The sequence below is a fragment of the Amphichorda felina genome (genome assembly GCF_050947745.1).
Source record: "Amphichorda felina strain 45539 chromosome Unknown scaffold_3, whole genome shotgun sequence".
Classification (NCBI taxonomy): Eukaryota; Fungi; Ascomycota; class Sordariomycetes; order Hypocreales; family Bionectriaceae; genus Amphichorda; species Amphichorda felina.
In genome coordinates this window covers 923983-945558 of record NW_028145047.1, presented here as the reverse complement: position 1 = coordinate 945558, position 21576 = coordinate 923983, and the positions used below count along the sequence as shown (strand labels likewise).

Genomic DNA, 21576 nt, shown 5'->3' with positions numbered 1-21576 from the left:
ATGGTAGCAGTGCATCAATCTGGAGCTGCATCGTGCAGAAAATGGTCAATTGAGTTGGAGAGGGCACATGGCAAGTGTATACAACTTGTTACAATTCTCTTCCCAGACTGTCTACGCTGCTACCGAGTACAGCCACGTCGCTGTGTCTCAGCCGTGACAGCTGGCTGACCACTGATCGCCCGCGCTAACAGATCCCCTCCCGCCTGGAGCTCCCAGCCAAGAGCTCCAGACCAGGAGCTCCCAGCCAAAAACAGACAGCTCCAGCCCAGGGACCAGATCACACCAGACCACCAGGCCACCAGAGCTGAAAAGTTGCATGGTGACGTCTCCCTCGCCTGTGCGTGTCCACGCAAGCTTCCAATCCCTGATCTCACCCGCCCCGCCCTCGTCACATCGTCATCATGCACGATTGCAAGATCTCGCAGATCTGCCAAGCCTAGCCTCTCTTTCCCTCTCTTCCCTTTTTTCTTCATTTCACAAGACATACTCTCCCAGCCTACGCCCTCCTGAGCAAATCTGCCCGTCATGGCCAGCCTCAAGGGCTTGTACGGGAAAAGGGAAGACGGCGGGGTAGAAAGCAATTTTGGGTGCGTCGCGTCTCTAATAGCCGATGACGGCCTTTGACTCCAGAGACTGACTTCTGCCCAGCGTTGACTTTGTCGTCCACCACAAGATCCCCCCTCAAGGCCCCGAGCGCATCGAGGCCGAAGCCGCCTTCGTCCGCTTAATCGAGGCCCTCACCAAGGTCGGTCTCGCTACCGAAGTCCGCCGCGGGCCCGACTCCTCGCTTCTCGTCTTCGTCAAGATTGCCTCTGCAGAACTCCTCGCCCAGCATGTCTACCGCGCTCGCCTGCAGGACTGGCTCTACGGCGTCCGCGCCTCGAGCCCCGACACGGACGTCGCCCGCTCTCTGAAAGACGAGCCCGTCACCGAGGCCGAGCGCTCCCGCCTCGTCTACCTGATCCTCACCAAGCCGCAAAACGACGGCGGCGCCGGAATTACCCCTGGAACTGGTCCCTGGAGGTTCGTCGTGTCCGTCTTTCCTCTGCACAACCACGCCTTCAACAAGGCTTGGATCCAGAAGTGGAGCCGCAAGTACCTCCTCGACCAGGCGGACCTCGACGAGATCCGGAACAAGTTTGGCGAGAATGTCGCTTTCTACTTTGCCTTTGTGCAGTCCTACTTCCGGTTTCTTCTCTTCCCGGCCGCCGCCGGCTTTGGCGCCTGGATGGTTCTCGGCCAATTCTCCACCCTCTACGCACTCCTCAGCTGCCTCTGGTCCGTCGTCTTCTTCGAGTACTGGAAGAAGAAGGAGGTCGATCTCGCCGTCAATTGGGGCGTCCGTGGCGTCTCAGCCATTCAGCACCCTCGTCCCCAGTTCAAGTGGGAGTATGAGGCTGAGGACTCCGTCACCGGGGAGCCCGTCAAGGTCTACGACCCAATCAAGCGTGTCAAGACACAGCTGCTCCAGATTCCCTTTGCCCTCGCCTGCATTGCCGCTCTGGGTGGCCTGGTGGTGACTTGCAACTCTCTCGAGGTGTTCATCAACGAGGTCTACAGCGGCGGAGGCAAGCAGTATTTGGTAAGATACGGCCAACTATCTGGCGTGCAGAGCCATGCAGGCTAACAAGTGTAGGCCTTCCTACCAACCGCAATCCTTAGCGGCTTCACGCCTTTATTCTCGATGATCTTGATGCGCGCTGCAGAGATCCTAACGGACTGGGAAAACTACCAAAACGTGGACTGTGAGGTCACCCGTCCTTGTTCTTAACCCTCCCCTCCACTAACAACTACCGGGATAGCTCACAATGCTGCGCTCATTCAGAAGCAGTTTGTTCTCAACTTCATGACGTCCTACATGCCGCTGCTCTTCACCGCATTTGTCTACATCCCCTTTGGCGAGATCCTCGTGCCCTTCCTCAACTTCTGGCACAAGACCGCGCAGATCGTCACCTTTAGCGACAAGCCCCTTCCGACACAGGAGTTCCAGATCAACCCCGCCCGCATCAGCAGCCAGATGTTTTACTTCACCGTCACGGCCCAGATTGTCAACTTTGCGACCGAGATCCTGGTTCCCTACGTGAAGCGCCAGGCCTTTGCCAAGGCCAAGGAGTTCCAGAAGAAGGAAATACCCAGCCCCAAGGACCACCCCGAGGAAGCCGAGTTCCTGCACCGAGTTCGCAATGAGTGTGAGCTCGAGGAGTATGATGTAAGCGGCGACTACCGCGAGATGGTGATCCAGTATGGTGAGTTGGACAAGTACCCCCAACCCCATAGGCCCCATTGTCTCACATGATTAGGTTACCTCTCCATGTTCTCAGTGGCGTGGCCACTCGCAGCCTGCTGCTTCCTCATCAACAACTGGGTTGAGCTACGGTCCGACGCCGTCAAGATTGCCATTGGCAGTAGGCGACCGATCCCCTGGCGAGCCGACTCCATCGGCCCCTGGCTGACTGCTCTTGGATTTCTCTCTTGGCTCGGCAGCGTGACGAGCTCCGCCATCGTTTTCCTGTGCAGCGGCTCTCAAGATGGCGCCCGCGCCACGACATCCCACATAACAGCCTGGGGTGTCCTCGCGAGCGTCATGCTGGCGGAGCACTTTTACTTTGTGGTGCAGATGGCGGTGCGGTACGTAATGGGCAAGGTGGAGAGCCCCGGTCTGCAAAAGGAGCGGAAGGAGCGATTCCTCATGAAGAAGCGCCTCCTCGAGGAGACGCTCGGGCAGGACGTGGCGGACAGGGCCGCCGCTCCGGGGGTTGCCGAGGGCGAGAAGATTACGCGTCAGGCGCTCGAGGAGGAGGCACGCGAGCTCTCCATCAAGGGCCATGGGTCTCCTGAAGAGATGTAAGTTCTCGTCTCCTTTTTCGAGTCGGAGAGTGTGATTGTGCTGATTCGTGCTTCAGGTTCTGGCAGCGACAGCGAGGCATGCAAGAGACGCTTGCCATCGGGCGTAAGATGATTGAACAGGTAGGTAAAACGACGGCGCCGAAACTGGGGTGCAATGTCAGGACTGACACTATTCGGCAGCTGTCTACGGATACAGAGGACAATAACGGTAGCTCGGAGAAGCTTGCGCCTAGCATCAGGGCTTGAGTTGACTAAATAGGAAGCATGATGGATGTTTCTCATGGGATATACAACGGAGTGAGCGTTGATATAGGTGTGTGGGTGTTCAGCATAGCGTTTTGCGAGAAGATGAGCACTGTGAAAGGGGGGCCTGTGAGCATGTCGAGTATGTAATAAGTATTTGCGGAAGGCTGCATCCCAAAACGTCCAAGTCATACACGCACGTGAGGTGCTGTTTGTCATATCCATAACCTCACAACGTCGTTCCCGGCACCACCCAGGGTCCTCTCTTGGCCGAAATGGCTCTCGCACCGGTACAACCCGCTACAAGCCGACATCGATATACCAAACTTTGTCGCATCTAGCATCTTTTGGCCGGCCTACCCGGGAAGAAGTCGGAGCTGGCCGTGATCTAGGCGCCGATATTAGGGAGGATGCGCACGTATCCGTTGGAGCCGGCGATGACGACGTGGAAGTCATCGCGCCACTGGCCAAAGTTGTCGGCGTTGCCCCTGCTGACAATCCCTCCCCAGAAGGCGCACTTGATGTAGGTGGTGGAGGCCGGGTTGGGGCACCCCGGGCCGGGCTCGACGACGGGCGAGCGCTCAAAGTAGATGTTGATGCCTGCGGGGAGAGAGAGAAGAGGGTTTTTCTTGTAAGTGTCTATCCAGGCGTAACTTTTTGGCCCCCCTCTACCTTTGTTTTCTTTGAGTGGGCGCGCGGGATGTGAGGGAAAAGCTTACTGTGGCATCCCTTCATGGCATCGCACTTGGCGGCACAGGCGGCGGGATCATACCGGTCGAGCTGGGTGTAGCCCATGTAGGCGCGGGCGCTGTTGCTGGCCTTGAGGTTCTGGAAGGTCGGGAGGTAGAATTTGGGGATCCACGCGGTCCATGCCAGGGCGGAGAACTCGGCAAAGTCGACAAAGGCCTCTGGCGTGTCCTTCTTGGGTCTGGGGCCCTTGCCCTGGGGTTGGGGCTGGCAGGCAGTGCGCTCGGCGGGGTCCTCGAGGTCAACGGCAAGATCGTAGTGAATGGCGGTGTCGGTGTCGACGGTTGGATCTGGGACGGAGTCGAGGGAGTCAACGTCGATATCCCTATGGGCGACGAGGGGAGTGGCCTGGACGACCAGAGCAGCCGCAATGGCGAGGTAGATGGCGGTCTTCATGGTCAAGTGTGGAAGGCGAGGGTCGGAGAGACTGAGAGTGGGCGAGACAGCTGAGAATGCCGAAGAGGCGAATGCGGAAGCTTTATACTTTGTATGTGAATTATGCCGTCGATGTCCCAGTATAACAGGATTTACATGGCTGCTTTATTCGTTTTATACTCTCTTCGTTTTCTCAAATCCTGGGCCAGCCACCATCTTGACCAGCGGGACGTCCCATTATGGACTATTGTGAAGTGCGACCTCGGCAATTTCGAACGGTAGGAGTAGGTACTCGTACATATACCGCCAACAGATGGTTCTAGCCACCGTGCCCTGGCGACATGATCATGCCATTGCGATGCACCGTGATGCATCGTGGATGAGGATTCCCAGTTCATGTCGTCCATTGACGGCGGATCCCCCCGGTCCGGGCCTATTGGTCGTGGCTGGGAAATATAGGGAGGCTGCAGGGGAAATCAACAGTAAACAGACGGCATAGTAATTAGTATTGTCACAACTATTGGAACTGCTACAGCATTCAGACCAGTAAGACGTTGGCAATAATGCAGTTGTGCAGGCCAAGACTCAATATCCGATGGAGCGGGTGACAGCGGCTGACAGTGGTCGATACCAATGACAGGTCAGGTACGGAGTACGGATACAGCGGACAATAGCACGTGAGCAGGGGCCTCCTTCCAACTTCACCGTCTTTTATTGGAATAATTCATGCAACTTGGGACGCATTTGTCCTTCACCTGCCGAATGAGGACGGAAGAACAAGACCTCTCGTCACTTGAGCCCGGAAAGGGCCAAGATGTCTGCTCTTCTCAGCCCTTCTCAGTCTTTCTCAGCCCTTCTCAGCCCTTCTCAGTAATGTACGCGGTCCTCGTCTTGCGACTGACGAGCAGGCTGATAAATCAACAGATGGGCCCTGCTTCTTGGTGGTCAGTTCACTCAGGCGGCCCCCTCCTCGGAGAGTCTCGAACACGTCCACGATCCACGTAGCCGAGACAACGGGCGGCGCACTTCCGGCCTTATCCGTTGGATCATGGGGTTCTCCATAGGACGGCGACACAAGCACGGGAGCGGACATGGGGTCTTCAGATGTCTGCGGCAAAAGGCAAGTTGCCCCCTTTGGCTTCCGAGGATTGTATATAGCCTCGTACTCGAACATAGGAATCGTCGCCCTAACCTTCCTGGTGCTCACTGCGACAGCCCTCTCGCAGAGGGCCTCGACATCGGGGGCCATGACGGCCATGTGAAAGTAGCCGCCACGCTCGTAGTCCCTGGCAAACTCGGCGCGGGCCCCGGGGCCGATGCGGGGCTCCTGGAACTCGAAGAGCTCGACGCTGATGCCGTTGCCGGCCGACAGGTGGGACATGGAGACCTTCTGGAAGTCGGGCGGGTAGAGTTAGCGTTATAGAGATTCGATCGAATATTGAAAGACGGAGACAATTACACCAGCCACGGAATCCCAGACACTGTGGTGCTCTCGCAACTGAGGACTGGAAGGCCGGGACTCTGTTACAATGACATTAGGTGAGGGCGCAGGTGAAGATTGACTCGGGCTAAGCTCACAAACTAAATAAGTGCGCGCACAGCCCTCTTTCCTTTGTACGGAATGGAGGCTATTTTCTTTACATCTATTCTATTCTATTACACGAGTTGTTAATGTGGCAGGCTGTACGACAGTTGCCGTACCGCCTAGGTAGGTACTAGTGGGTACTAGGTAGGCTCACAGCCTCAATGTTTAAATGGCAAGAAGAACCTGTGGTGGGTGGTGGATCGCCTTCCTAAAGTAAGATCCGTGCAAAAACCTCAGAGGTTGGTGTGAGGGAAGGAGCCGTGTGCATTATGTGCAGGGGTTTAAATAGGAGACGGCAGTCACGGCCAAACCTGAAGATATCATCGTCTTCGTTTATGCGGGATCCCATCTGGATAGCATCCTCCTCTCTCCACCAACCTTGGCATCAAGAATTACGTACAGCCCGCCTTTTCTCGTTATTCTGCTGGGTCGCTTTTTCCTTTCTTGGGCCCCGCACCAACCCCTGCCAGCTGAGCCACCCTCTTCTCTAGTCATTCAGGTATGCTTCGTTATGGAGCGTGCTGGGGATGAGTCAAGTCATGCCTTCTCTGCAGTAGGGAGTGAGGGACATGATACCTGTCGACTACATGCACTCTCAGTCCTTTCATGACAGTCATCATGCTCATTGCTTTCCCCGCCGAGTTGACACTGCGCATCGCCGAGTTTCTGGACGCAGAGCGAGATATCAGCGCGTTGGCACAGACGTGTCGACTCTTCTACCAGCGACTGCGCTCGCATCTCTACACCCACAATGCGCAATGCTCCGGATCTTCGGCGCTGCTCTGGGCGGCCGAGCACGGCGTCCAGGCCACGGCGCGCGCCGCCATAGCTTCAGGAGCCGACGTCAATGTCCAGGCGGAGCGTGATGGAGAGAGATTTGACAGTCCGCTGCATCTGGCAGCCGATAAAGGCCACGAGGATATGGTCGCCCTCTTACTTGCCAGCCCCAGAATTGCCCCAGATCAGCGGAACGGCGAACGCCAAACGCCCCTGTGGTTGGCAATGTCCCAGGGGCACATTGGTATCGTCCGACAGCTGATGGACACGGGCAAGGTTGATGTCGACTACAAGGACTACCAAGGTCTAACGCCCCTGGCTATTGCTGCCCAGAAAGGCCATGTGGACATGGTCAAGCTCCTACTGACCTTTCCCAACGTGGACGCGAAATTTGAGTCCAATTTTCACGGCCAGCCCTTGTCCGGTGCTATCCTATACAATCATATTGCCGTCATTCAGGCCTTTTTCGAATCCGGCAAGGTCCCCCTTGAAGAAAAGGGTCGGGACGGGGAGACAGCCCTCTTTGCGGTGGCCAGGGCTGGTGACCTCGACTTCTTCAAGTCGCTACTGGCCTCGGGCCAGCTCGACGCGCGTGCTGTAAACTTCTACCAGCAGACACCACTCATGGCTGCGGCAAAACATGGCCAGCTCGAAATTGTTCACCATATATTAGAGTCGGGGCTGGATGATCCTCGAGCTAGGGACGATAATGGCGAAACAATTCTCTTTCTGGCTGCCGCGGAAGGTAGACTAGAGGTTGTCAAGTTTCTGCTTTTCTCCGGCACTGTTGATGTCGAGGACAGAAATGAAGCTGGGGACACAGCTCTTTCTAAGTCTGCTGCTAAAGGGCATGTTGATGTAGTGAGGGAGCTGTTGGTTTCAGGCAAGGCGGATGCGAATGTGATGAATAGCGAAGGCGCCTCGGTCCTATCGTTAGCCGCTGCGAGAGGCCATTGCGAAGTAGTCAGGGAACTGCTGGACTCGGGAAGGGTCTCTCTCGGTGCGACAGACGAAAGAGGCTGGACGGCGCTTTTCTTTGCGGCTTATCGCGGCCATGCCAACGTTGTCGAGCTACTTCTTGGAAGCTACGGGGCCGATGCAAATACGAGGGACATCGGAGGCCAAACGGCATATCATTACGCTTGCGCCCATAAAACACATGCAAGGCGCTGGATTCGATGCGACTGCAGCGACTATGTCCAGGTCGTCAAGGTGTTTGTCGAGCATGGCGCTGACCTGCTTGCCGTTGGCGAGGCGGGCCACACACCACTCCATGTGGCCGCGTTCAACGGCTGTTCTGATCTGGTGGAATATCTGGTTGGGAGGCCTGGCACGGTGGATGCCAAGGACAACAACGGCCGAACACCACACCTCGTCGCGGTCCGGCGCGGCCACAACCAGGTCCAGGGGATTCTCGCCCGCCATTCCTCCATGGACACAGCCACAGCCAAGGATGACTTTGGCAACACACCCATATTTGTGGCGACGAGACAGGGGGAGCGTGAGACTGTGAGGACCATGCTTGAGGTCAGGCCTAGCTTGCTGCTGGAGAAGGATTACATGGGCCGGAATCTGCTCTACGCTGCGGCCAGAGGCGACAACGGGTTTATGCAGCAACGAACAACGGACCTCATAGAGGTGCTGCGGCAACATGCGCGCCAGCTGGGCGTCGAGTCGGAGCTGGGCGACTGGGACAACTGGAACGCACTGGGTGTCGACCAGATGGGGCCGCGCCAGCGCCTACCTCAGGGCCAGTGCTGGTGTTTTATCTGTGGCGACGGGACCTGCCATGTCTGCTGCGGCCCTCTCTCGCACTTTCTCGTCAACTACCAGTGCGATGTCTGCGATGGAGGTGTGTTTCTCATCTGCGCCCATTGTCACCACGATGGACGACGGTGTCGCGACAAGGCGCACACATTGAGTCTGCACGGCCGAGGCGTCCTTGGCCCAGAGGACGGGGCTAGTGATGGCGAGGGTGAGGGTGATGCGGCGGTTGAAGGCGTCTTCGTAAAAGGACATGTGCCAGCATCTGGCAGGTATTCGCTCCCGGAGGAGAAGTTTCAGTACCGAGGGACGGAGGCCGGGCATGTGCCGGACTACGCGGACTACGCGGCATAGATGTACTAGGTATATACCACTAGTAGTAAACAATAAGCCCAAAGAAGGGCTTTGCAGGATGACTGCATGACTGGGAACTATGTCCTCATAAATCGCATCCAGGACTCCGCCAGCAAAAGGGCCAAAGTCCGCAAATGTGGAGCCGAGCCGGGAGAATGGAGACGGAAGCGGCGTAACAGTGGGTCTCCTAGACGGCCCGGCGCCCCCGTACTCCGCACTCCGCAGTTTCCGTTGGGGATACATAATAATAGTGCGTACGTCGTATCTACGTGCCTAGTGCGTAGTACCGAGTGCCTAGTACCGAGTACTCGCCTAGTGCCTAGTACTACTTATATGAGCTCCTGCTGATCCAAACGTCGCCGGGAGATCCTCTGGTGGTCACACCATGGCGGGAATCCCAGAGACGATGCGGTCCCTCGTGGCGCCGACAAAGTGCGAGCCTGCCGGCTTCGAGGTCTGGGACGTGCCGACACCGGCCATAACGGACCCCAGGCAGGTGCTGATCCGGGTCCAAGCGTGTGCCATAAACACGGGCGAGGTGCAGATGGCCGGAGGGGGCCTGGGAATCTTTCACAAACCCCAGTGAGTTGCTGCTGCTGTCGTCTAGTATTGTGTACTGCTGCACTGCTGACGCCCTCCCGTCGTCTAGGTACCCGCTACCCATCGGCCAGGAGGGCAGCGGCGTGGTCGTCGCCGTCGGATCCCAGGTCACGACCCTCCGAGCCGGCGACGAGGTCTACGGCATCAGCGTCGAGAAGCCCATGTTCCGCGGCCCGCCCCCGGCCCTCGCGTCCCAGTACGCCCTCGTCAAGGAGAACCTCCTCCTGCCGAAGCCCGCGCACCTGTCCTTCGAGGGCGCCGCCTCGCTGTCCGCGACCGTCACCACGGCGTACCAGACCATCCGGAGGGGCCTGCGGCGGCGCGGCGAGAGCAGCCTCGAGGGCAGGACGGTGTTCGTGCCCGCGGGGCTGAGCTCGACGGGGTCCGTCATGATCCAGGTGGCCAAGAAGGTGTTCGGCGCGGCGAGGATCATCACGACCGTGTCGACGCCCAAGGTGGGCCTGGTGGATGAGTACCTCCCCGGGCTGGTGGACCAGGTGGTCGACTACAAGACGCAGCGCGTCGAGGACGAGGTCCCGCGCGGCAGCGTCGACTACATGCTCAACACGCAGTGGGGCTCGCTGGCCGGGGGCATCCCGCTGCTGAACCCCAAGACGGGCGTGCTCATGTCCATCGCGAGCGTGCCCTCTAGGGAGACGGTCAGGGAGATGGTGGGCGGCGACAGGTTCCCCTGGTGGCTCGGGGTGGCGCTGGGCCTGGCGCAGCTGTACTACAAGTGGAAGCTGCGGGGCACGAGCATCGAGTACGAGATGGTGTCGGGGAGCCCGGACGTCAGGGAGGACCTGGAGAGGGCGGGCGAGATTGTGGCGCTGGGCCAGGTGAGGCCCGTGGTGAGGGTTGTCGACCTGGAGGATCTCGAGGCTGTGAGGAAGGGCTGCGGCGAGGTGTTTACCAGCAAGGGCGGGCTGGGGAAGCTCGTGGTTCGGATTCCGTGACTTGATTTACAAGTGCTGCCAGGTGTAGAATAATAATAGCAGGTTACATAATATGTCAAGATTATGCAGGTAGAGCTCACAGGCCCGGCCGTGGTGCTCCGTGATGCACTCCACTCCCACCAGGTAAAGCATACCCGAAGCTGCATCATGTGCATGGTTTCATCCAGCTCCGCTGCTGGTGGGGTAGAGTAGCAGTTTGCCAGTACTGGAGGACGACAACCGCCGCGCATGAGGCGATAAGAACAGCGGGTTGGCCTTTATTTCCTCATTGAAGTAGGCGACATTCAAGGCTGTCTTCAACAAATCCATTTCCCCAGCCTATCCTGCTTGGTGGTCGGTGCTACTACCCCTGAGTCCAACCATCATGGCCGCCCACTCCATGTCTGGCAGAGGCATCCTCTTTGTGACCTCGCAGATCTCACAACCCGATGTCCTCGACCGGGACACGTACTTCAAATGGTACGACGAGGACCACATCGCCGAGATCATCCAGACCAGCGGCGTCAAGTCGGCGCGGCGCTTCATCGACGTCGACCCGGCCGCCGAGAAGCCCTACCTGGCCATGTACCCGATGGACGACATTGGCTTCACCCAGGGCGACGAGTTCCGCCGTATCCGCGTCGAGAGCGACATGCTCCCGCCGCCGGGCACCATCTACGACCTGGTGGACTTTGACGTGCGCTACGGCAAGCTGGTCCACGTGTACGACCCGACCACCAGGGGCAGAGGCGTGGCCAGGACGCTGCTCACGGCCGCCATCGAACTGAGGGAGGGCACCTCGGTGGACGAGTTTGACAGGTGGTATCGCGAGGAGGTCAGTCAGTCAGCCAACCTACCCACCACACACGCTTGCATCATCCAATCCCTGAAGACGGAACGGAGAGGATCTGGTAGTCATGATAGCTAACACGGTGATGCGGTACACACAACAGCACTGCCCCCGAGTCGCCAAGGCCAGGGGTTACCTGCGCACCACGCGCTTCCAGCTGGCCTACGCGCGCACGAACGCCCAGTCGCGCGTCCTCAAGGGCCTGGCGCCCCCCACGGACGAGGAGGCGCCTCCCTCCTCGCCCCCCGCGACCTGGCTGGGCCTGCACGAGTTTGAGTGCGAGCCCCGAGATGTGTCCATGGCCGAGCTGGGGGGGCTGACGGCCAGTCCCTGGAACGACAAGATGCTGGCCAGCTTCACCAGGTTCGAGTGCCACTTCTACGGGCTGGCCAGGGAGTTTGGCGACAGGGACTGGTTCCATGGGGTGGATGTGTAGGGGCCCTGCTATATATATATATATATATATATATGTAATGTCTTATATGTCTATTGGGAATCTATAATTACTTCGCCCTAGTCACGTCGACTGGGCAGTTCACTCACGGCCGGCGCGCTCCCTTCCATCTCATGCAGCTGTTGGCTGTCCCCATACGCCTCACTCACTGCATTGCCACCAGTCTTGTTCTGGCCATAGTACTCCTGGAGCCCACCGTCACCCTCCTGGCGACCCTGCTGCGAGGCGTCCATCTCCTGCCGGGGCCGGACATAGCCCACCGAGGCTGCCGGGAGCTCGGCCTTGTGAGTGTCTTGCTGTTTCTGAGAGCCGTACCCGGCGGAGGCATCCTCCTGGGAGCCTGACGATTCTGCCTTTTCGCCCATGTCTTTCTTCTTCTTCGCCGCCCGTCTGCGGAGGAAGAAGAAGACCCCAACCGCCGCGAGGGCCAACACACCCCCCATGGCACCGAGTCCCGCTATGGCCGCGACCCCTAGACCGCCACCACTGCCTGCGGAGCGGCCCCCGTCCTGTGGATCGGGGTTGGACAGCGAGTCGCCGCCCGTTGCTGTGCCTGTCGTTGGGCCCGTTGCCGTGCCCTTCTCCCTCCGGGTTGTGATGGTCGTCCGCGCCGTCACCGTCTCCAGGTCGAGCCCGGCAATGGTGGGTAGGGGCTCGTCGGGATCCACGGTCCACTTGGACAGCAGCGACGTCGGGCAGTCGGGCGCTGAGTTGGACGGCGTGTAGGACGCCATGGACGTGCCGGGCAGGTCGGCCTCGGAGAAGACGGTGGCGAGCGAGTTGTACTCGTCGTAGGTAGACGGGAACCCCGTGTGGTCGTCGTTGGAGTACTCGACGATGCCGTACCCCGAATCCTCCATGGCCCACTCGTAGACGATGCTCCCGGAGAAGATGGCCTGGAAGACGGGGCCCAACATCGTGGCCACCTCGGTAAAGTCGCGGTCCGTCTTGTTGGGGCGGCAGCCCGTCTCGGAGAAGACGATGGGGAGGTTGTAGGCCTGGAACTGCTCGTACAGGTCGTCGTAGCCCGATTCGTAGTAGCTCGAGTTGCCGCACCACGCGTAGGTGATGAGGCCGTACAGCTCGATGGTGTCGTCTTCGTCGCCGCAGGCGAGGTACTCGCCCGCCGTCACACGGTCGTCGCCGCTGTCGTTGGAGGAGTAGCTGATGGGTATAGGGCGGTAGCCACGCGCGTTACGGAAGGCCTTGACGTCTCGTGCAGCAGCCTTGACGAAGGGCGCCGCCGGGCCAGACACTACTCGCAAAGCAATGTCAATACTCAGGGACCCCATATCACTTGCGTAGGATGGAAATGGGCAGCGAGCGAACCTTTGTCGATCATAACCTCGCTTCCGACACCAAAGGCCAGTACATTATCGTACTTCGCAAAGGCATCCACGGTGCGCGTATAGCTGTTATACAGATCCACTGTCCATTCGGGATCCACCTGCAGCAAACGGAGGTGAGAATCAATCCACATCTTCCCCGGGGAGGGTTTAACCAACTCTGCTTATGGACTTCATCGGAGTGGCAAGCTCCAGCCAGACGTAGATGCCCTGGCTGTCAAAGGCCTGCATGCAGCCATCGTGGTTCTCGGTGTTGTCGACAGTGTAGACGTGTACCGTGTTGGCACCGAGGCTCTTGATCAGGCCGGCGTCAATCTGGCACTGGGACGTGTCGGCCAGGATGTCTTTGTTAGAGGCAGCACCTGCAGAGTACGTCACACCTAGAGGGTTTAGCAGGCCGTTTGTAGATGCAGGCGTATGTAGTCGGGCAGCAGGCAGGCACCTTTGACGAAGAATTGTTGCCCATCGTCATCGTAGAGCTTGGAGCCCTTGACGGATATCGGGGACAGGGCGCTAGCGAGTCCCGGTAGGAGGAGGAGGAGGGACGCGAGCCGCAGAAACATGAGGGCGTTGACGCTGGATGGCATAGTGTTGGCGTGCATAGCCATCTTGGCCCCCAGAGTCCCAGGGCCAGCCGATCGTAGCTGTCGATGCTAATATACGATTAGGTATCGCGATGGAGCCCAAAGGAGTACGGAGTAAGAAGAGAGACTGAAGGTTAGAGAAAGAAACTCCATGATGGTGTGAATCCCGCCGTGGCATCTGGTTCGGCCCGTACACTGCCTAATCAAAATGAACCCCTGCCAACAACCGACATTGTCGATTCGTCACATCGGCTTCAGGTACCCGTTTCGAGTTCGTGCATGCATAGTCGTCGTCTCAAAATAGCTAGCCAAATAGGAAGCAAAGAATAGGGGGGCCCCAGCTCGGCGGATTCCGCTTGGGGCTAGATGCGGTGGGGGTTGAGACCATGGTAGGGCCAGAGGCAAGGTTCTGAATCCTCATTTTCATGCTGTGAGCCTGTGAGCAAGTGCCAAGGACTCGCAGGAGGAGAATGGAGTTGTTGACTGGGAGAAGGAGTTTGCCCCAGTCTCATTGGAACAAGGGCTTATTCGTAATACTATGTACCTATTCAGGGTTAGGGTTGTGGACGACAACAACAACAACCACCTGGGAAGCGGAGACCCGCGTAATCTGTACACATCATGATATCAGCTTCAGATTGCGTTCCCCCCCCCCCCCCCTCTTTCTCTTTCCCCCAGAAGCCCAGTTATTTCATTAGTACCTAAAGTATAAAATATTATGGCACAAGCACATTTGTCTCCATCTTGGTCTACTGCACCCTCGAAATCTTGAACCCCCCGGACACTCTCTTCTGGAACACTTCCTCCGGGTCGTACTTGGCGGCAACCTTCTTGAGGAACTTTACATTGTCGCTACCGTACGAACCAAGAGGATCCTGCGCGGGGTTGACGTAGTTGAGGTACCGCCACCGCGTGTTGGCCTCCCGCTGCTTGGCGTACTCCTCGAGCTGGGCCGCCATGGACGCCAGCTTGGGGTACAGCACCGCCTCCTGCTCTGCCGTGGCGGAGAAGCCCTGGATGAGCCAGAGGATGGAGTCCCTCTCCAGCGTCTTGTCCAGGCCGAGCATGTTGTTGCCCGCGCCAACCTCGACAAAGTGCTTCGCCAGGGGCTGGACGACCATGGTGAGACCGACGCCCGAGTCGGCGTCGAACAGGCTGCCCACCTCCTCGACGGCGGCCTGGTACAGCTGGTCGGCCTTGGTGAGCAGCTCGAGGTCGTTGTGGAAGCAGAGAGAGAACCAGACAGAACGGGGCCCGCCGGGGCTCACGTACTCGCGGATCATCTCGCCGTAGGAGCGGTGCTTTCGGTCGTCGATGAGGCTGGGGATGTCGTCCAGGGGCGCAAACGACGCCGTGTGGTTGGCACCGGCCATGTTGACGGCGACGACAGCAATCTGCGGCTCGGAGCCCGCGTTCCAGGTGAAGCTCATGGTCTCCGAGTCGTCGAGATTCTCCCGGTTCATGCCGATGAAGCTGCTAAACTGCTCCAGGGCCGCGTCCTTGTGGGTGTACTCGAAGAAGACGAGGCCGCCCCAGAGGCCATCGACGGGGCCCTCGAACGTCTCCATGTCGAAGCGGGTGACGATGCCAAAGTTGCTACTGCCGCCCTTGAGGGCCTTGAACAGGTCCTTGTTCTCCTTGCTGTTGGCGCTGACAATCGACCCGTCGGCGAGAACCACCTCGTAGTTGACCACGTTGTCGCAAGCAAACCCACGGCGCGACGACCAGAAGGACGCACCTCCACCAAGGGTCAGGCCAGCAACGCCCACGTTGCCCTCACGACCACCAGCTACGCTGCGCCCAAACTTCTCGACCTCGGCGAAGACGGAGCCCCAACGGGCGCCAGCGCCGATGTGCGCAACCTCCTTGGCCTCGTCGTACACAGTCGAGTTCATCAAGCTCAGGTCAATGGTCACGCCGTTGCCCACATTGTTGGACGGCCAATGCGAATGACCCCCACCACGGACAGCCACGTCCCAGTTGCCAGCCGCACTGATGCCGACGAGCGCCTTGAGCGCAAGGGACACGTCCTCGGAGGACTCAGGCCGGACGATGCACCACGGCTTGACAGCCTGGACGGTGCCTGAGTAGTAGGACTTGATGGACGATCCGTACTCGGCGTCGTCGGCGAAGTAGACGCTGTCGCCGAGTCCGGCAGCAATCAGGGCATCGCACTTGATGGCCAGGTCAGCAAAATACTGTCTGATTTTCATCTATTGCCCAGGAATGGGGGCTCACGCTGGGGAAGCCGGACAATGTCTCGGCGTGGGAGAAGCCCAGCAGAGGAGCTGTGGCTGCCGCCAGGAGGAGTATCCGATTCATGTCTGCGTGCGCAAGATCAGATATTATTAGGGGCCGGAGGGGACGGCACGCGTAGATCTCTGTAATGTGCGACACGAGACTAGTCGTACAGAGGGGCATCCATCCATCTTTTAACAAGGTCGAGCCTGGGGATTGACCGACGGGTGCAAAGAGCCAAGACCTAGCGACCGAAGGGGAAGCCCGGGGCCCCGTCTTCAAGTCCCCGGAGTCAACATTGCACCAGGGGTCTGGGAACTCCGGCTGCGCCCGTGCGAATAGGATAATTAGGACTTGGTATTAACGGATGGAGATGGCGCTAGAAGATCCATAGTGCCAAGGGTGCGTGGATATAAGCATGTTGGGGTCCGGAATCTGGGAAACCTGGAGCACTTATAAGATGCCTGCGAGGGGTGCTACTCATATCTCGATGACAAGCTCCGTCAGAGAGAAGGGGGAGGGGAAGCCCAATGTTCCTTTCAACACGCCAAATTGTCTTGTCTTTAGCTTACTACAACGATTAAATCCTTCATATGCACTGCATGCGGCAAAACGGAAAAGCTCACGGTGGATTTGTATCGGTGGGCTCAGGGGATCGTCCCCTGAGAACGACCAACGGTGCATCAGAACGATCAAGGGCAGGGATCAGCATCTGCATCAGCTGCATCTTTGTCCAAGCATTCCGGGGTTCACATCCTTACTTGGTACTGACCCCGACAACCGGCATCGACCAGCCAACAAAGATTTCTGATCTCGAGGACTTTGACGATGTATTTTAGCACTTTCTGTCTGGTCAATGGCAGGCGGACAGGCATCCACCCAGTGAATTGTTACATAACAGAAGGGGCCTTGAATATCTCAGGTGCTCTCACACTCGGATACACTACTTACACGGTTTTGTAGCACTTTATGGGTGCCGATCTGTCGGTGCCATCGTCAGCTCGGTAGTGCTGTTGGTCCGTTGGCTGGATAATGTTTCGATGCAGATAATACAGATCGCAGGAGCCCCGTACCAGATACATTATTTATTGCTTGACAATTCTCGGAGAGTTCTCCACATGTATCCGTACTCCGTACTCGATCCCCAATAGTCCAAGATGTGTGTGATTCCGAGTATGGTCGGACATGGATCTTCGGTATTGCCTTCAGCTCTCGAGCCTTGGAAGATCCATGCTCCTAGACCATGGACCCATGGGTAGCTGCTGCATGCTATACGATGGATTAATAAACGATGGAACGTCGAATCGACACAGATCAATGCAACATTGGAACCAAACCCAACCCCCCCCCCCCCCCCCCCTTTTCCTCCCCCCAAGGCTCCAACATCGGGCCCGGCCGTGAGGTAAGACCTATTTTTTGCGCATCCCACCACTTGCATTCGTACATGCTGCAGTGGGTTAGATAGTGATAAGTTTTTCCCGATGATCTGGATGCATAATATCCATCCGAATCACACAGTACATGTACATAGTACGTATATACTTAGGAGTGCCCCTAAACTTGAATGTTTGGCCATGTGCTTCTTTGAACTGTCTCTCTCCCTTCCACCATCAGAATTCAGATACGACATCTCGCCGAATCCCTCCGCCGTTTGACCCTCAATCCCATCGAGAATACCACCATACCATGGGCGACACGACCCAGGGGGTCCCCCCGGCGGCCCTGATCGACCACCCGAACCCCTCGACGACGGTCAACGCCAGCATCTTCAGCATGCTCGCCGTGTCGACCGCCTTCCTGGCCGTGCGCATCTACTGCAAGATGATCCACACCCGGCGCGTCCTGTGGGCCGACGACTACCTGCTGCTGGCGGGCTGGGTCGTCAACGTCTTGTCCCACGCGCTGACGTCCAAGATCATGGCCCTCGGCTTCGGCCGGTCGCTCTCCGTCACGCCCATGACCAGCGCGATCCTCTACGCCGCCGACAACTGCCACAAGGTGGCCCTGGGCCTGACCAAGACGTCCTTTGCCGTCACGCTGCTGCGCATCTCGGTGGGGTGGCAGGTCTACCTCATCTGGTTCCTCGTCGCCAGCATGAACATCCAGTTTGTCGTCCACATTGTCCTGACGTGGAGGGCGACGTGCGGAGACCCGACTGCCGCCGAGACGCCTCATCTTCCGGGGCCTTGCTGGGCGACAGAGTCAGCCATCGCCCTGGGTTTGTTTGGAGGGTGTAAGGGGCAAAACTCTTATCCCCATCTTCCGTGGTTGCCCATGCTGACGTGACGTGTTGTTAGTCTACTCGGCCATATCTGACTTTATCCTCGCTCTTCTCCCGTATGTATCCGACTCCACACAAACGGCGATTCGGTAATCAAAGACGCTAATAACCTACCCCAGTTGGAAGATTATCATGGGCCTGAACATGAAGAAAGCTGAGAAGATTGGTGTTGCGACGGCCATGAGCATCGGTATCTTGTACAGTGCCCTCCCCCTTTTACCTCTGCTTTTCCTGCCCCTGCTGACACCCTTACCCTGGCAGAGCCGGCGTCACGGGGATCATGAAGGCCGTGTGGTCCATCATCCTGCTCGACTTCCAGCGGCGCGACTACCCGTGGCAGATGGCCATGTTCTGGATCTGGTGCCAGGCCGAGCCCAACGCCACCATCATCGCGGCGTCGATCCCGTCGTTCCGGGTGCTGGTGCGCAGCGCGCGGTCCACGCACGACCGCGCCTACGCCTACAACAGCAACATGTACATCAAGTCGGACAACATGAGCAAGTTCCACAACGGCCACCAGGGCGCGGCGTTCGAGACGGCCGTGGGGACGGACACGGGGAGCGACCGCAGCGGCCTGGCGCTGGGTCCCGGTGACGGGAGCGCGGGGCATCGAGCCAGGGGCATCACTCGCACGCGCGAGGTCAGGGTCGAGCATAGCCGGGCAGAGCTATCGTCATACCGCAGTATGGAGGACATTGAGCTGAGTGACGGATGGCCGCTGGGAGAGGGACAGCGCAACAACTGATGAAAAAGGGGGCTTCAAGTTGGGTATGAATATGAAAATAACAAAGACTCCACGGTCATCTGTCGTCTCATGATGTACGCCTATGAGGGAAGAAACAGTATAACCAGCGCAGGTATGTACGGAGTGTCGTGGAGTCATGGCGAGGATTGAATGGCTGATCTCCCGGGTAGCAACGTCGATCCATGGAGCGCCAGGGTTAGGGTTACAAGATACCATAAAGGGCATGTGGGGCATCACCGGCAATTCCCCACTTCCCAAGTCCCGACTTTCCTTAAACTCGTCGACTTCTCTCGTCCACCAACCTCTCAGGGACGAGGGGAGCCCTCAGCTAAATCAAAATCGGCTCCCGAGCAATACCTCGAGTATGGGTTGCTAGTCGACAATTGACCCTTTCAGCAAGATGAAAGATGAGGCGTACTCGTACGAGCCGTGCACGGAACTCTCCACCGAGGGAGGTTGCTAGCACCAACAACAAGGCAGCACCGTATTCCGTACATGCTGGAGCAATCTCCCAATCTCGCTTTCTCGCTTTCCACGCGCGGAGCATGGGGCGGCTCGCCAGCTCAGCACCAACTGTCCGTTGCTACTATGTACTTTGCCCCTGAGCTCAAGTACAGAAGCCTCAGGCGCCACCGTCTTACTGTTCGTGCAAGTCAATCCATCATACATGGGGAGATTGGTTCGCGGATCTGCAATGTCTAGTTAGATGCTGGATCGATGCATTTAGCTGATAGCGTTGATGAGACTCTGCCACGTGCAGTTAGTCTTGTCTGATCAATTATCAGCCTTGGTGAGGCTCTAAGCGAGCCTAATTTAGATCTGTACTAGGCAGGGGGCATGGGCTACGGAGTACGCCCAAATGGTTTTTGACGCAAGTTAAGCGGTGTTTTGGAAATTGAGAGGCTTGTCATATGGGCCAACATTCTCCCGGGTGTCTACTTTGTATATATGTTGACAACTCGCGCGCTGACATAAAGGGGACCCTCCTAACATATGGCCCTCGTCGCTCATTGATTCACTCTTTCCGGTCCTCATTCGCTCATTACTTGAACATTCTATCTCATTCTTTCCACTCGTTACCTGGGCTCTACTGTCTGATTCTATTCCAACCCTAAAAATGGTCTTGAAGTCGACACTTGTTGGCGCCCTGTCAGCCTTCCTGCTTGCCCCAGGACTGGCCCAGGCTGCTGCTCACCCCCGGAAGCACCAACACATGGCTCTCAAGGTCACCGAGACCAATGCCGGCCAGGGCGAGATTGCCAAGTTCCTCAAGGACAATGGCGGCGATGGCGGCGATGGCGACAATGGCGATGACGACAACAGTGATGACGACAACGACGATGACAGCCCTAGCCTGGGGAGCTATGACAGCATCGACATCACCCAGGGGTTTAAATTCTTCAGTTACAACGGGACCGTCCACGAGCCCTACGGCCCCTATACCTTTGCCGTGGACGCCGAGAATCAGCGCCTGTTCTTCACTGTCCCAGAGGCCCCAGAGGCGCCCAAGGGGTTCAGCTGCCTGACTGCCCTCAACATGGATGGAGACAGAGTCCAGGAGTACATGTACCTATACGGCTTCGGTGCCCTGAACGTGTCCTTCGCCGCTGAGCCCGTCGGCAACAGCACCCGCTTTTGGTTCGAGGTGGACCCCGACGAGCATGGCCGTGCTCAGGGCATCGCTGCCATCATGTGGGGGTCCGAGCAGCAGGCGCACTATCCTGCCGACGTCCAGGTCAAGGCCGCCCCCATCAAGGGTGCCACCGAGTACCTGCCCACCTTCGACCCCGCGACCAAGTCCCTGGTCCTCCGCTACCGCCTCAATGGCAAGCTCCGCGTCGCCGCGTACGAGGCCGCCCGCGCCGCCGAGAAGGACTTCTCCAAGCCCCTCTACGATGTCGAGATCCCCTCGGACCTGGGCATCAGCGAGGACATTCTCGGGTACGCCGCGCTGGGGCAGAACGTGTACCTCATGGCGGGAAAGACGGCCGAGGACTTCTCCAAGACCTCCACCAAGATTGTCAACTTCAACGTGGATACGGCTAAGGCGTCCCAGGGCCCCTACGCCCCTTGCGTCTCGGGGAGGACGCCGTACGGGAAGGTTGTGGCCCAGGGGCTGGGCATGTACTACGTGGAGGGCGAGGAGCACTCCCTGATTATGGGCGTGGCCGGTATCTCTGCCACGCACCGCGAGGCCCACCTGTTCAGGAACGAGGAGCTGGCTCATTAAGCCATATTTACCCGTACGGGGTATATTATCCAGAACAACACGAGAGCCGGCCATCAAGAGAGCACCCAATCCCGGAACTCCATGTCAATGATACTTGTTTCTGTCCCGCTTTGCCGTCATCGACCTATTCTGATGTGTGAAGTTGCTCCCGGATTTGAAGATGCATGCGTATATCCGTAATAATGTGGACGTTGGATGACTGGGCCAAATACTGCTCAATAGATGGCGTTGCAGGAAGCCACATGCTCTTAGTCCTCGATGAGGAGCTATGTTAGATTTGGCTCATCCTGAGGCCGGGAGAGCTTCTGGCAAAGAATATAACGTGTTTAAAGACAAGATGTCTGACACGGCTCCGTCCGCTGCATCTGTACCGAGTACTATTGCTCGCGTATTGTTTGCTGTATAAAAGCTGTCCACAAAAAACGCAGAATAATGATAAACAGTTCGTAGCGGTGCCATCTACCATAAATACTGCAATCCCGGCGCATTCTCATTATTAGACATGCTGTTCTATCTGGAGGAATAACAAACTGGACATCTAGAAGTAGGAACGGCCTCGGCAGGAGGGAAATGACGTGGGGGAATAATGTCGAAGAACTAGGTATATCAGATGTGATTGCG

The 21576-nt window shown here is 57.8% G+C and overlaps 10 protein-coding genes across 10 annotated transcripts; 6 read left to right on the top strand and 4 right to left on the bottom strand.

Moving 5' to 3' along the window:
* Window positions 1-525: 525 nt before the first annotated feature.
* ACO1O0_002976 (calcium-activated chloride channel-domain-containing protein) lies at window positions 526-2848 on the top strand (the record flags this gene model as incomplete). Its single annotated transcript, XM_083192436.1, has 5 exons — window positions 526-587; window positions 649-1582; window positions 1637-1745; window positions 1803-2246; window positions 2301-2848. 5 exons carry the CDS (start codon window positions 526-528, stop codon window positions 2846-2848), a joined length of 2097 nt encoding a protein of 698 aa, XP_083051493.1.
* A 630-nt stretch (window positions 2849-3478) lies between these two features.
* Window positions 3479-4450, bottom strand: ACO1O0_002975 (uncharacterized protein; the record flags this gene model as incomplete). The annotated part of the gene is made up of 3 exons (XM_083192435.1): window positions 3479-3690; window positions 3810-4313; window positions 4444-4450. The coding sequence occupies 3 exons, from the start codon at window positions 4448-4450 to the stop codon at window positions 3479-3481; spliced, it is 723 nt and encodes a 240-aa protein (XP_083051492.1).
* Window positions 4451-5059: 609 nt separating this feature from the next.
* On the bottom strand, window positions 5060-5593 carry ACO1O0_002974 (uncharacterized protein; the record flags this gene model as incomplete). The annotated part of the gene is made up of 1 exon (XM_083192434.1): window positions 5060-5593. The coding sequence occupies one exon, from the start codon at window positions 5591-5593 to the stop codon at window positions 5060-5062; it is 534 nt and encodes a 177-aa protein (XP_083051491.1).
* An 822-nt stretch (window positions 5594-6415) lies between these two features.
* ACO1O0_002973 (uncharacterized protein) lies at window positions 6416-8692 on the top strand (the record flags this gene model as incomplete). Its single annotated transcript, XM_083192433.1, has 1 exon — window positions 6416-8692. One exon carries the CDS (start codon window positions 6416-6418, stop codon window positions 8690-8692), a length of 2277 nt encoding a protein of 758 aa, XP_083051490.1.
* A 385-nt stretch (window positions 8693-9077) lies between these two features.
* Window positions 9078-10248, top strand: ACO1O0_002972 (NADP-dependent oxidoreductase; the record flags this gene model as incomplete). The annotated part of the gene is made up of 2 exons (XM_083192432.1): window positions 9078-9274; window positions 9342-10248. 2 exons carry the CDS (start codon window positions 9078-9080, stop codon window positions 10246-10248), a joined length of 1104 nt encoding a protein of 367 aa, XP_083051489.1.
* Window positions 10249-10612: 364 nt separating this feature from the next.
* On the top strand, window positions 10613-11513 carry ACO1O0_002971 (uncharacterized protein; the record flags this gene model as incomplete). The annotated part of the gene is made up of 2 exons (XM_083192431.1): window positions 10613-11062; window positions 11181-11513. 2 exons carry the CDS (start codon window positions 10613-10615, stop codon window positions 11511-11513), a joined length of 783 nt encoding a protein of 260 aa, XP_083051488.1.
* Window positions 11514-11590: 77 nt separating this feature from the next.
* Window positions 11591-13485, bottom strand: ACO1O0_002970 (uncharacterized protein; the record flags this gene model as incomplete). The annotated part of the gene is made up of 4 exons (XM_083192430.1): window positions 11591-12786; window positions 12861-12978; window positions 13037-13257; window positions 13320-13485. 4 exons carry the CDS (start codon window positions 13483-13485, stop codon window positions 11591-11593), a joined length of 1701 nt encoding a protein of 566 aa, XP_083051487.1.
* A 725-nt stretch (window positions 13486-14210) lies between these two features.
* Window positions 14211-15783, bottom strand: ACO1O0_002969 (FAD-binding oxidoreductase; the record flags this gene model as incomplete). Its single annotated transcript, XM_083192429.1, has 2 exons — window positions 14211-15659; window positions 15700-15783. The coding sequence occupies 2 exons, from the start codon at window positions 15781-15783 to the stop codon at window positions 14211-14213; spliced, it is 1533 nt and encodes a 510-aa protein (XP_083051486.1).
* Window positions 15784-17385: 1602 nt separating this feature from the next.
* On the top strand, window positions 17386-18725 carry ACO1O0_002968 (uncharacterized protein; the record flags this gene model as incomplete). Its single annotated transcript, XM_083192428.1, has 4 exons — window positions 17386-17917; window positions 17997-18036; window positions 18100-18177; window positions 18242-18725. 4 exons carry the CDS (start codon window positions 17386-17388, stop codon window positions 18723-18725), a joined length of 1134 nt encoding a protein of 377 aa, XP_083051485.1.
* A 1117-nt stretch (window positions 18726-19842) lies between these two features.
* ACO1O0_002967 (uncharacterized protein) lies at window positions 19843-20955 on the top strand (the record flags this gene model as incomplete). The annotated part of the gene is made up of 1 exon (XM_083192427.1): window positions 19843-20955. The coding sequence occupies one exon, from the start codon at window positions 19843-19845 to the stop codon at window positions 20953-20955; it is 1113 nt and encodes a 370-aa protein (XP_083051484.1).
* Between the last annotated feature and the right edge of the window lie 621 nt (window positions 20956-21576).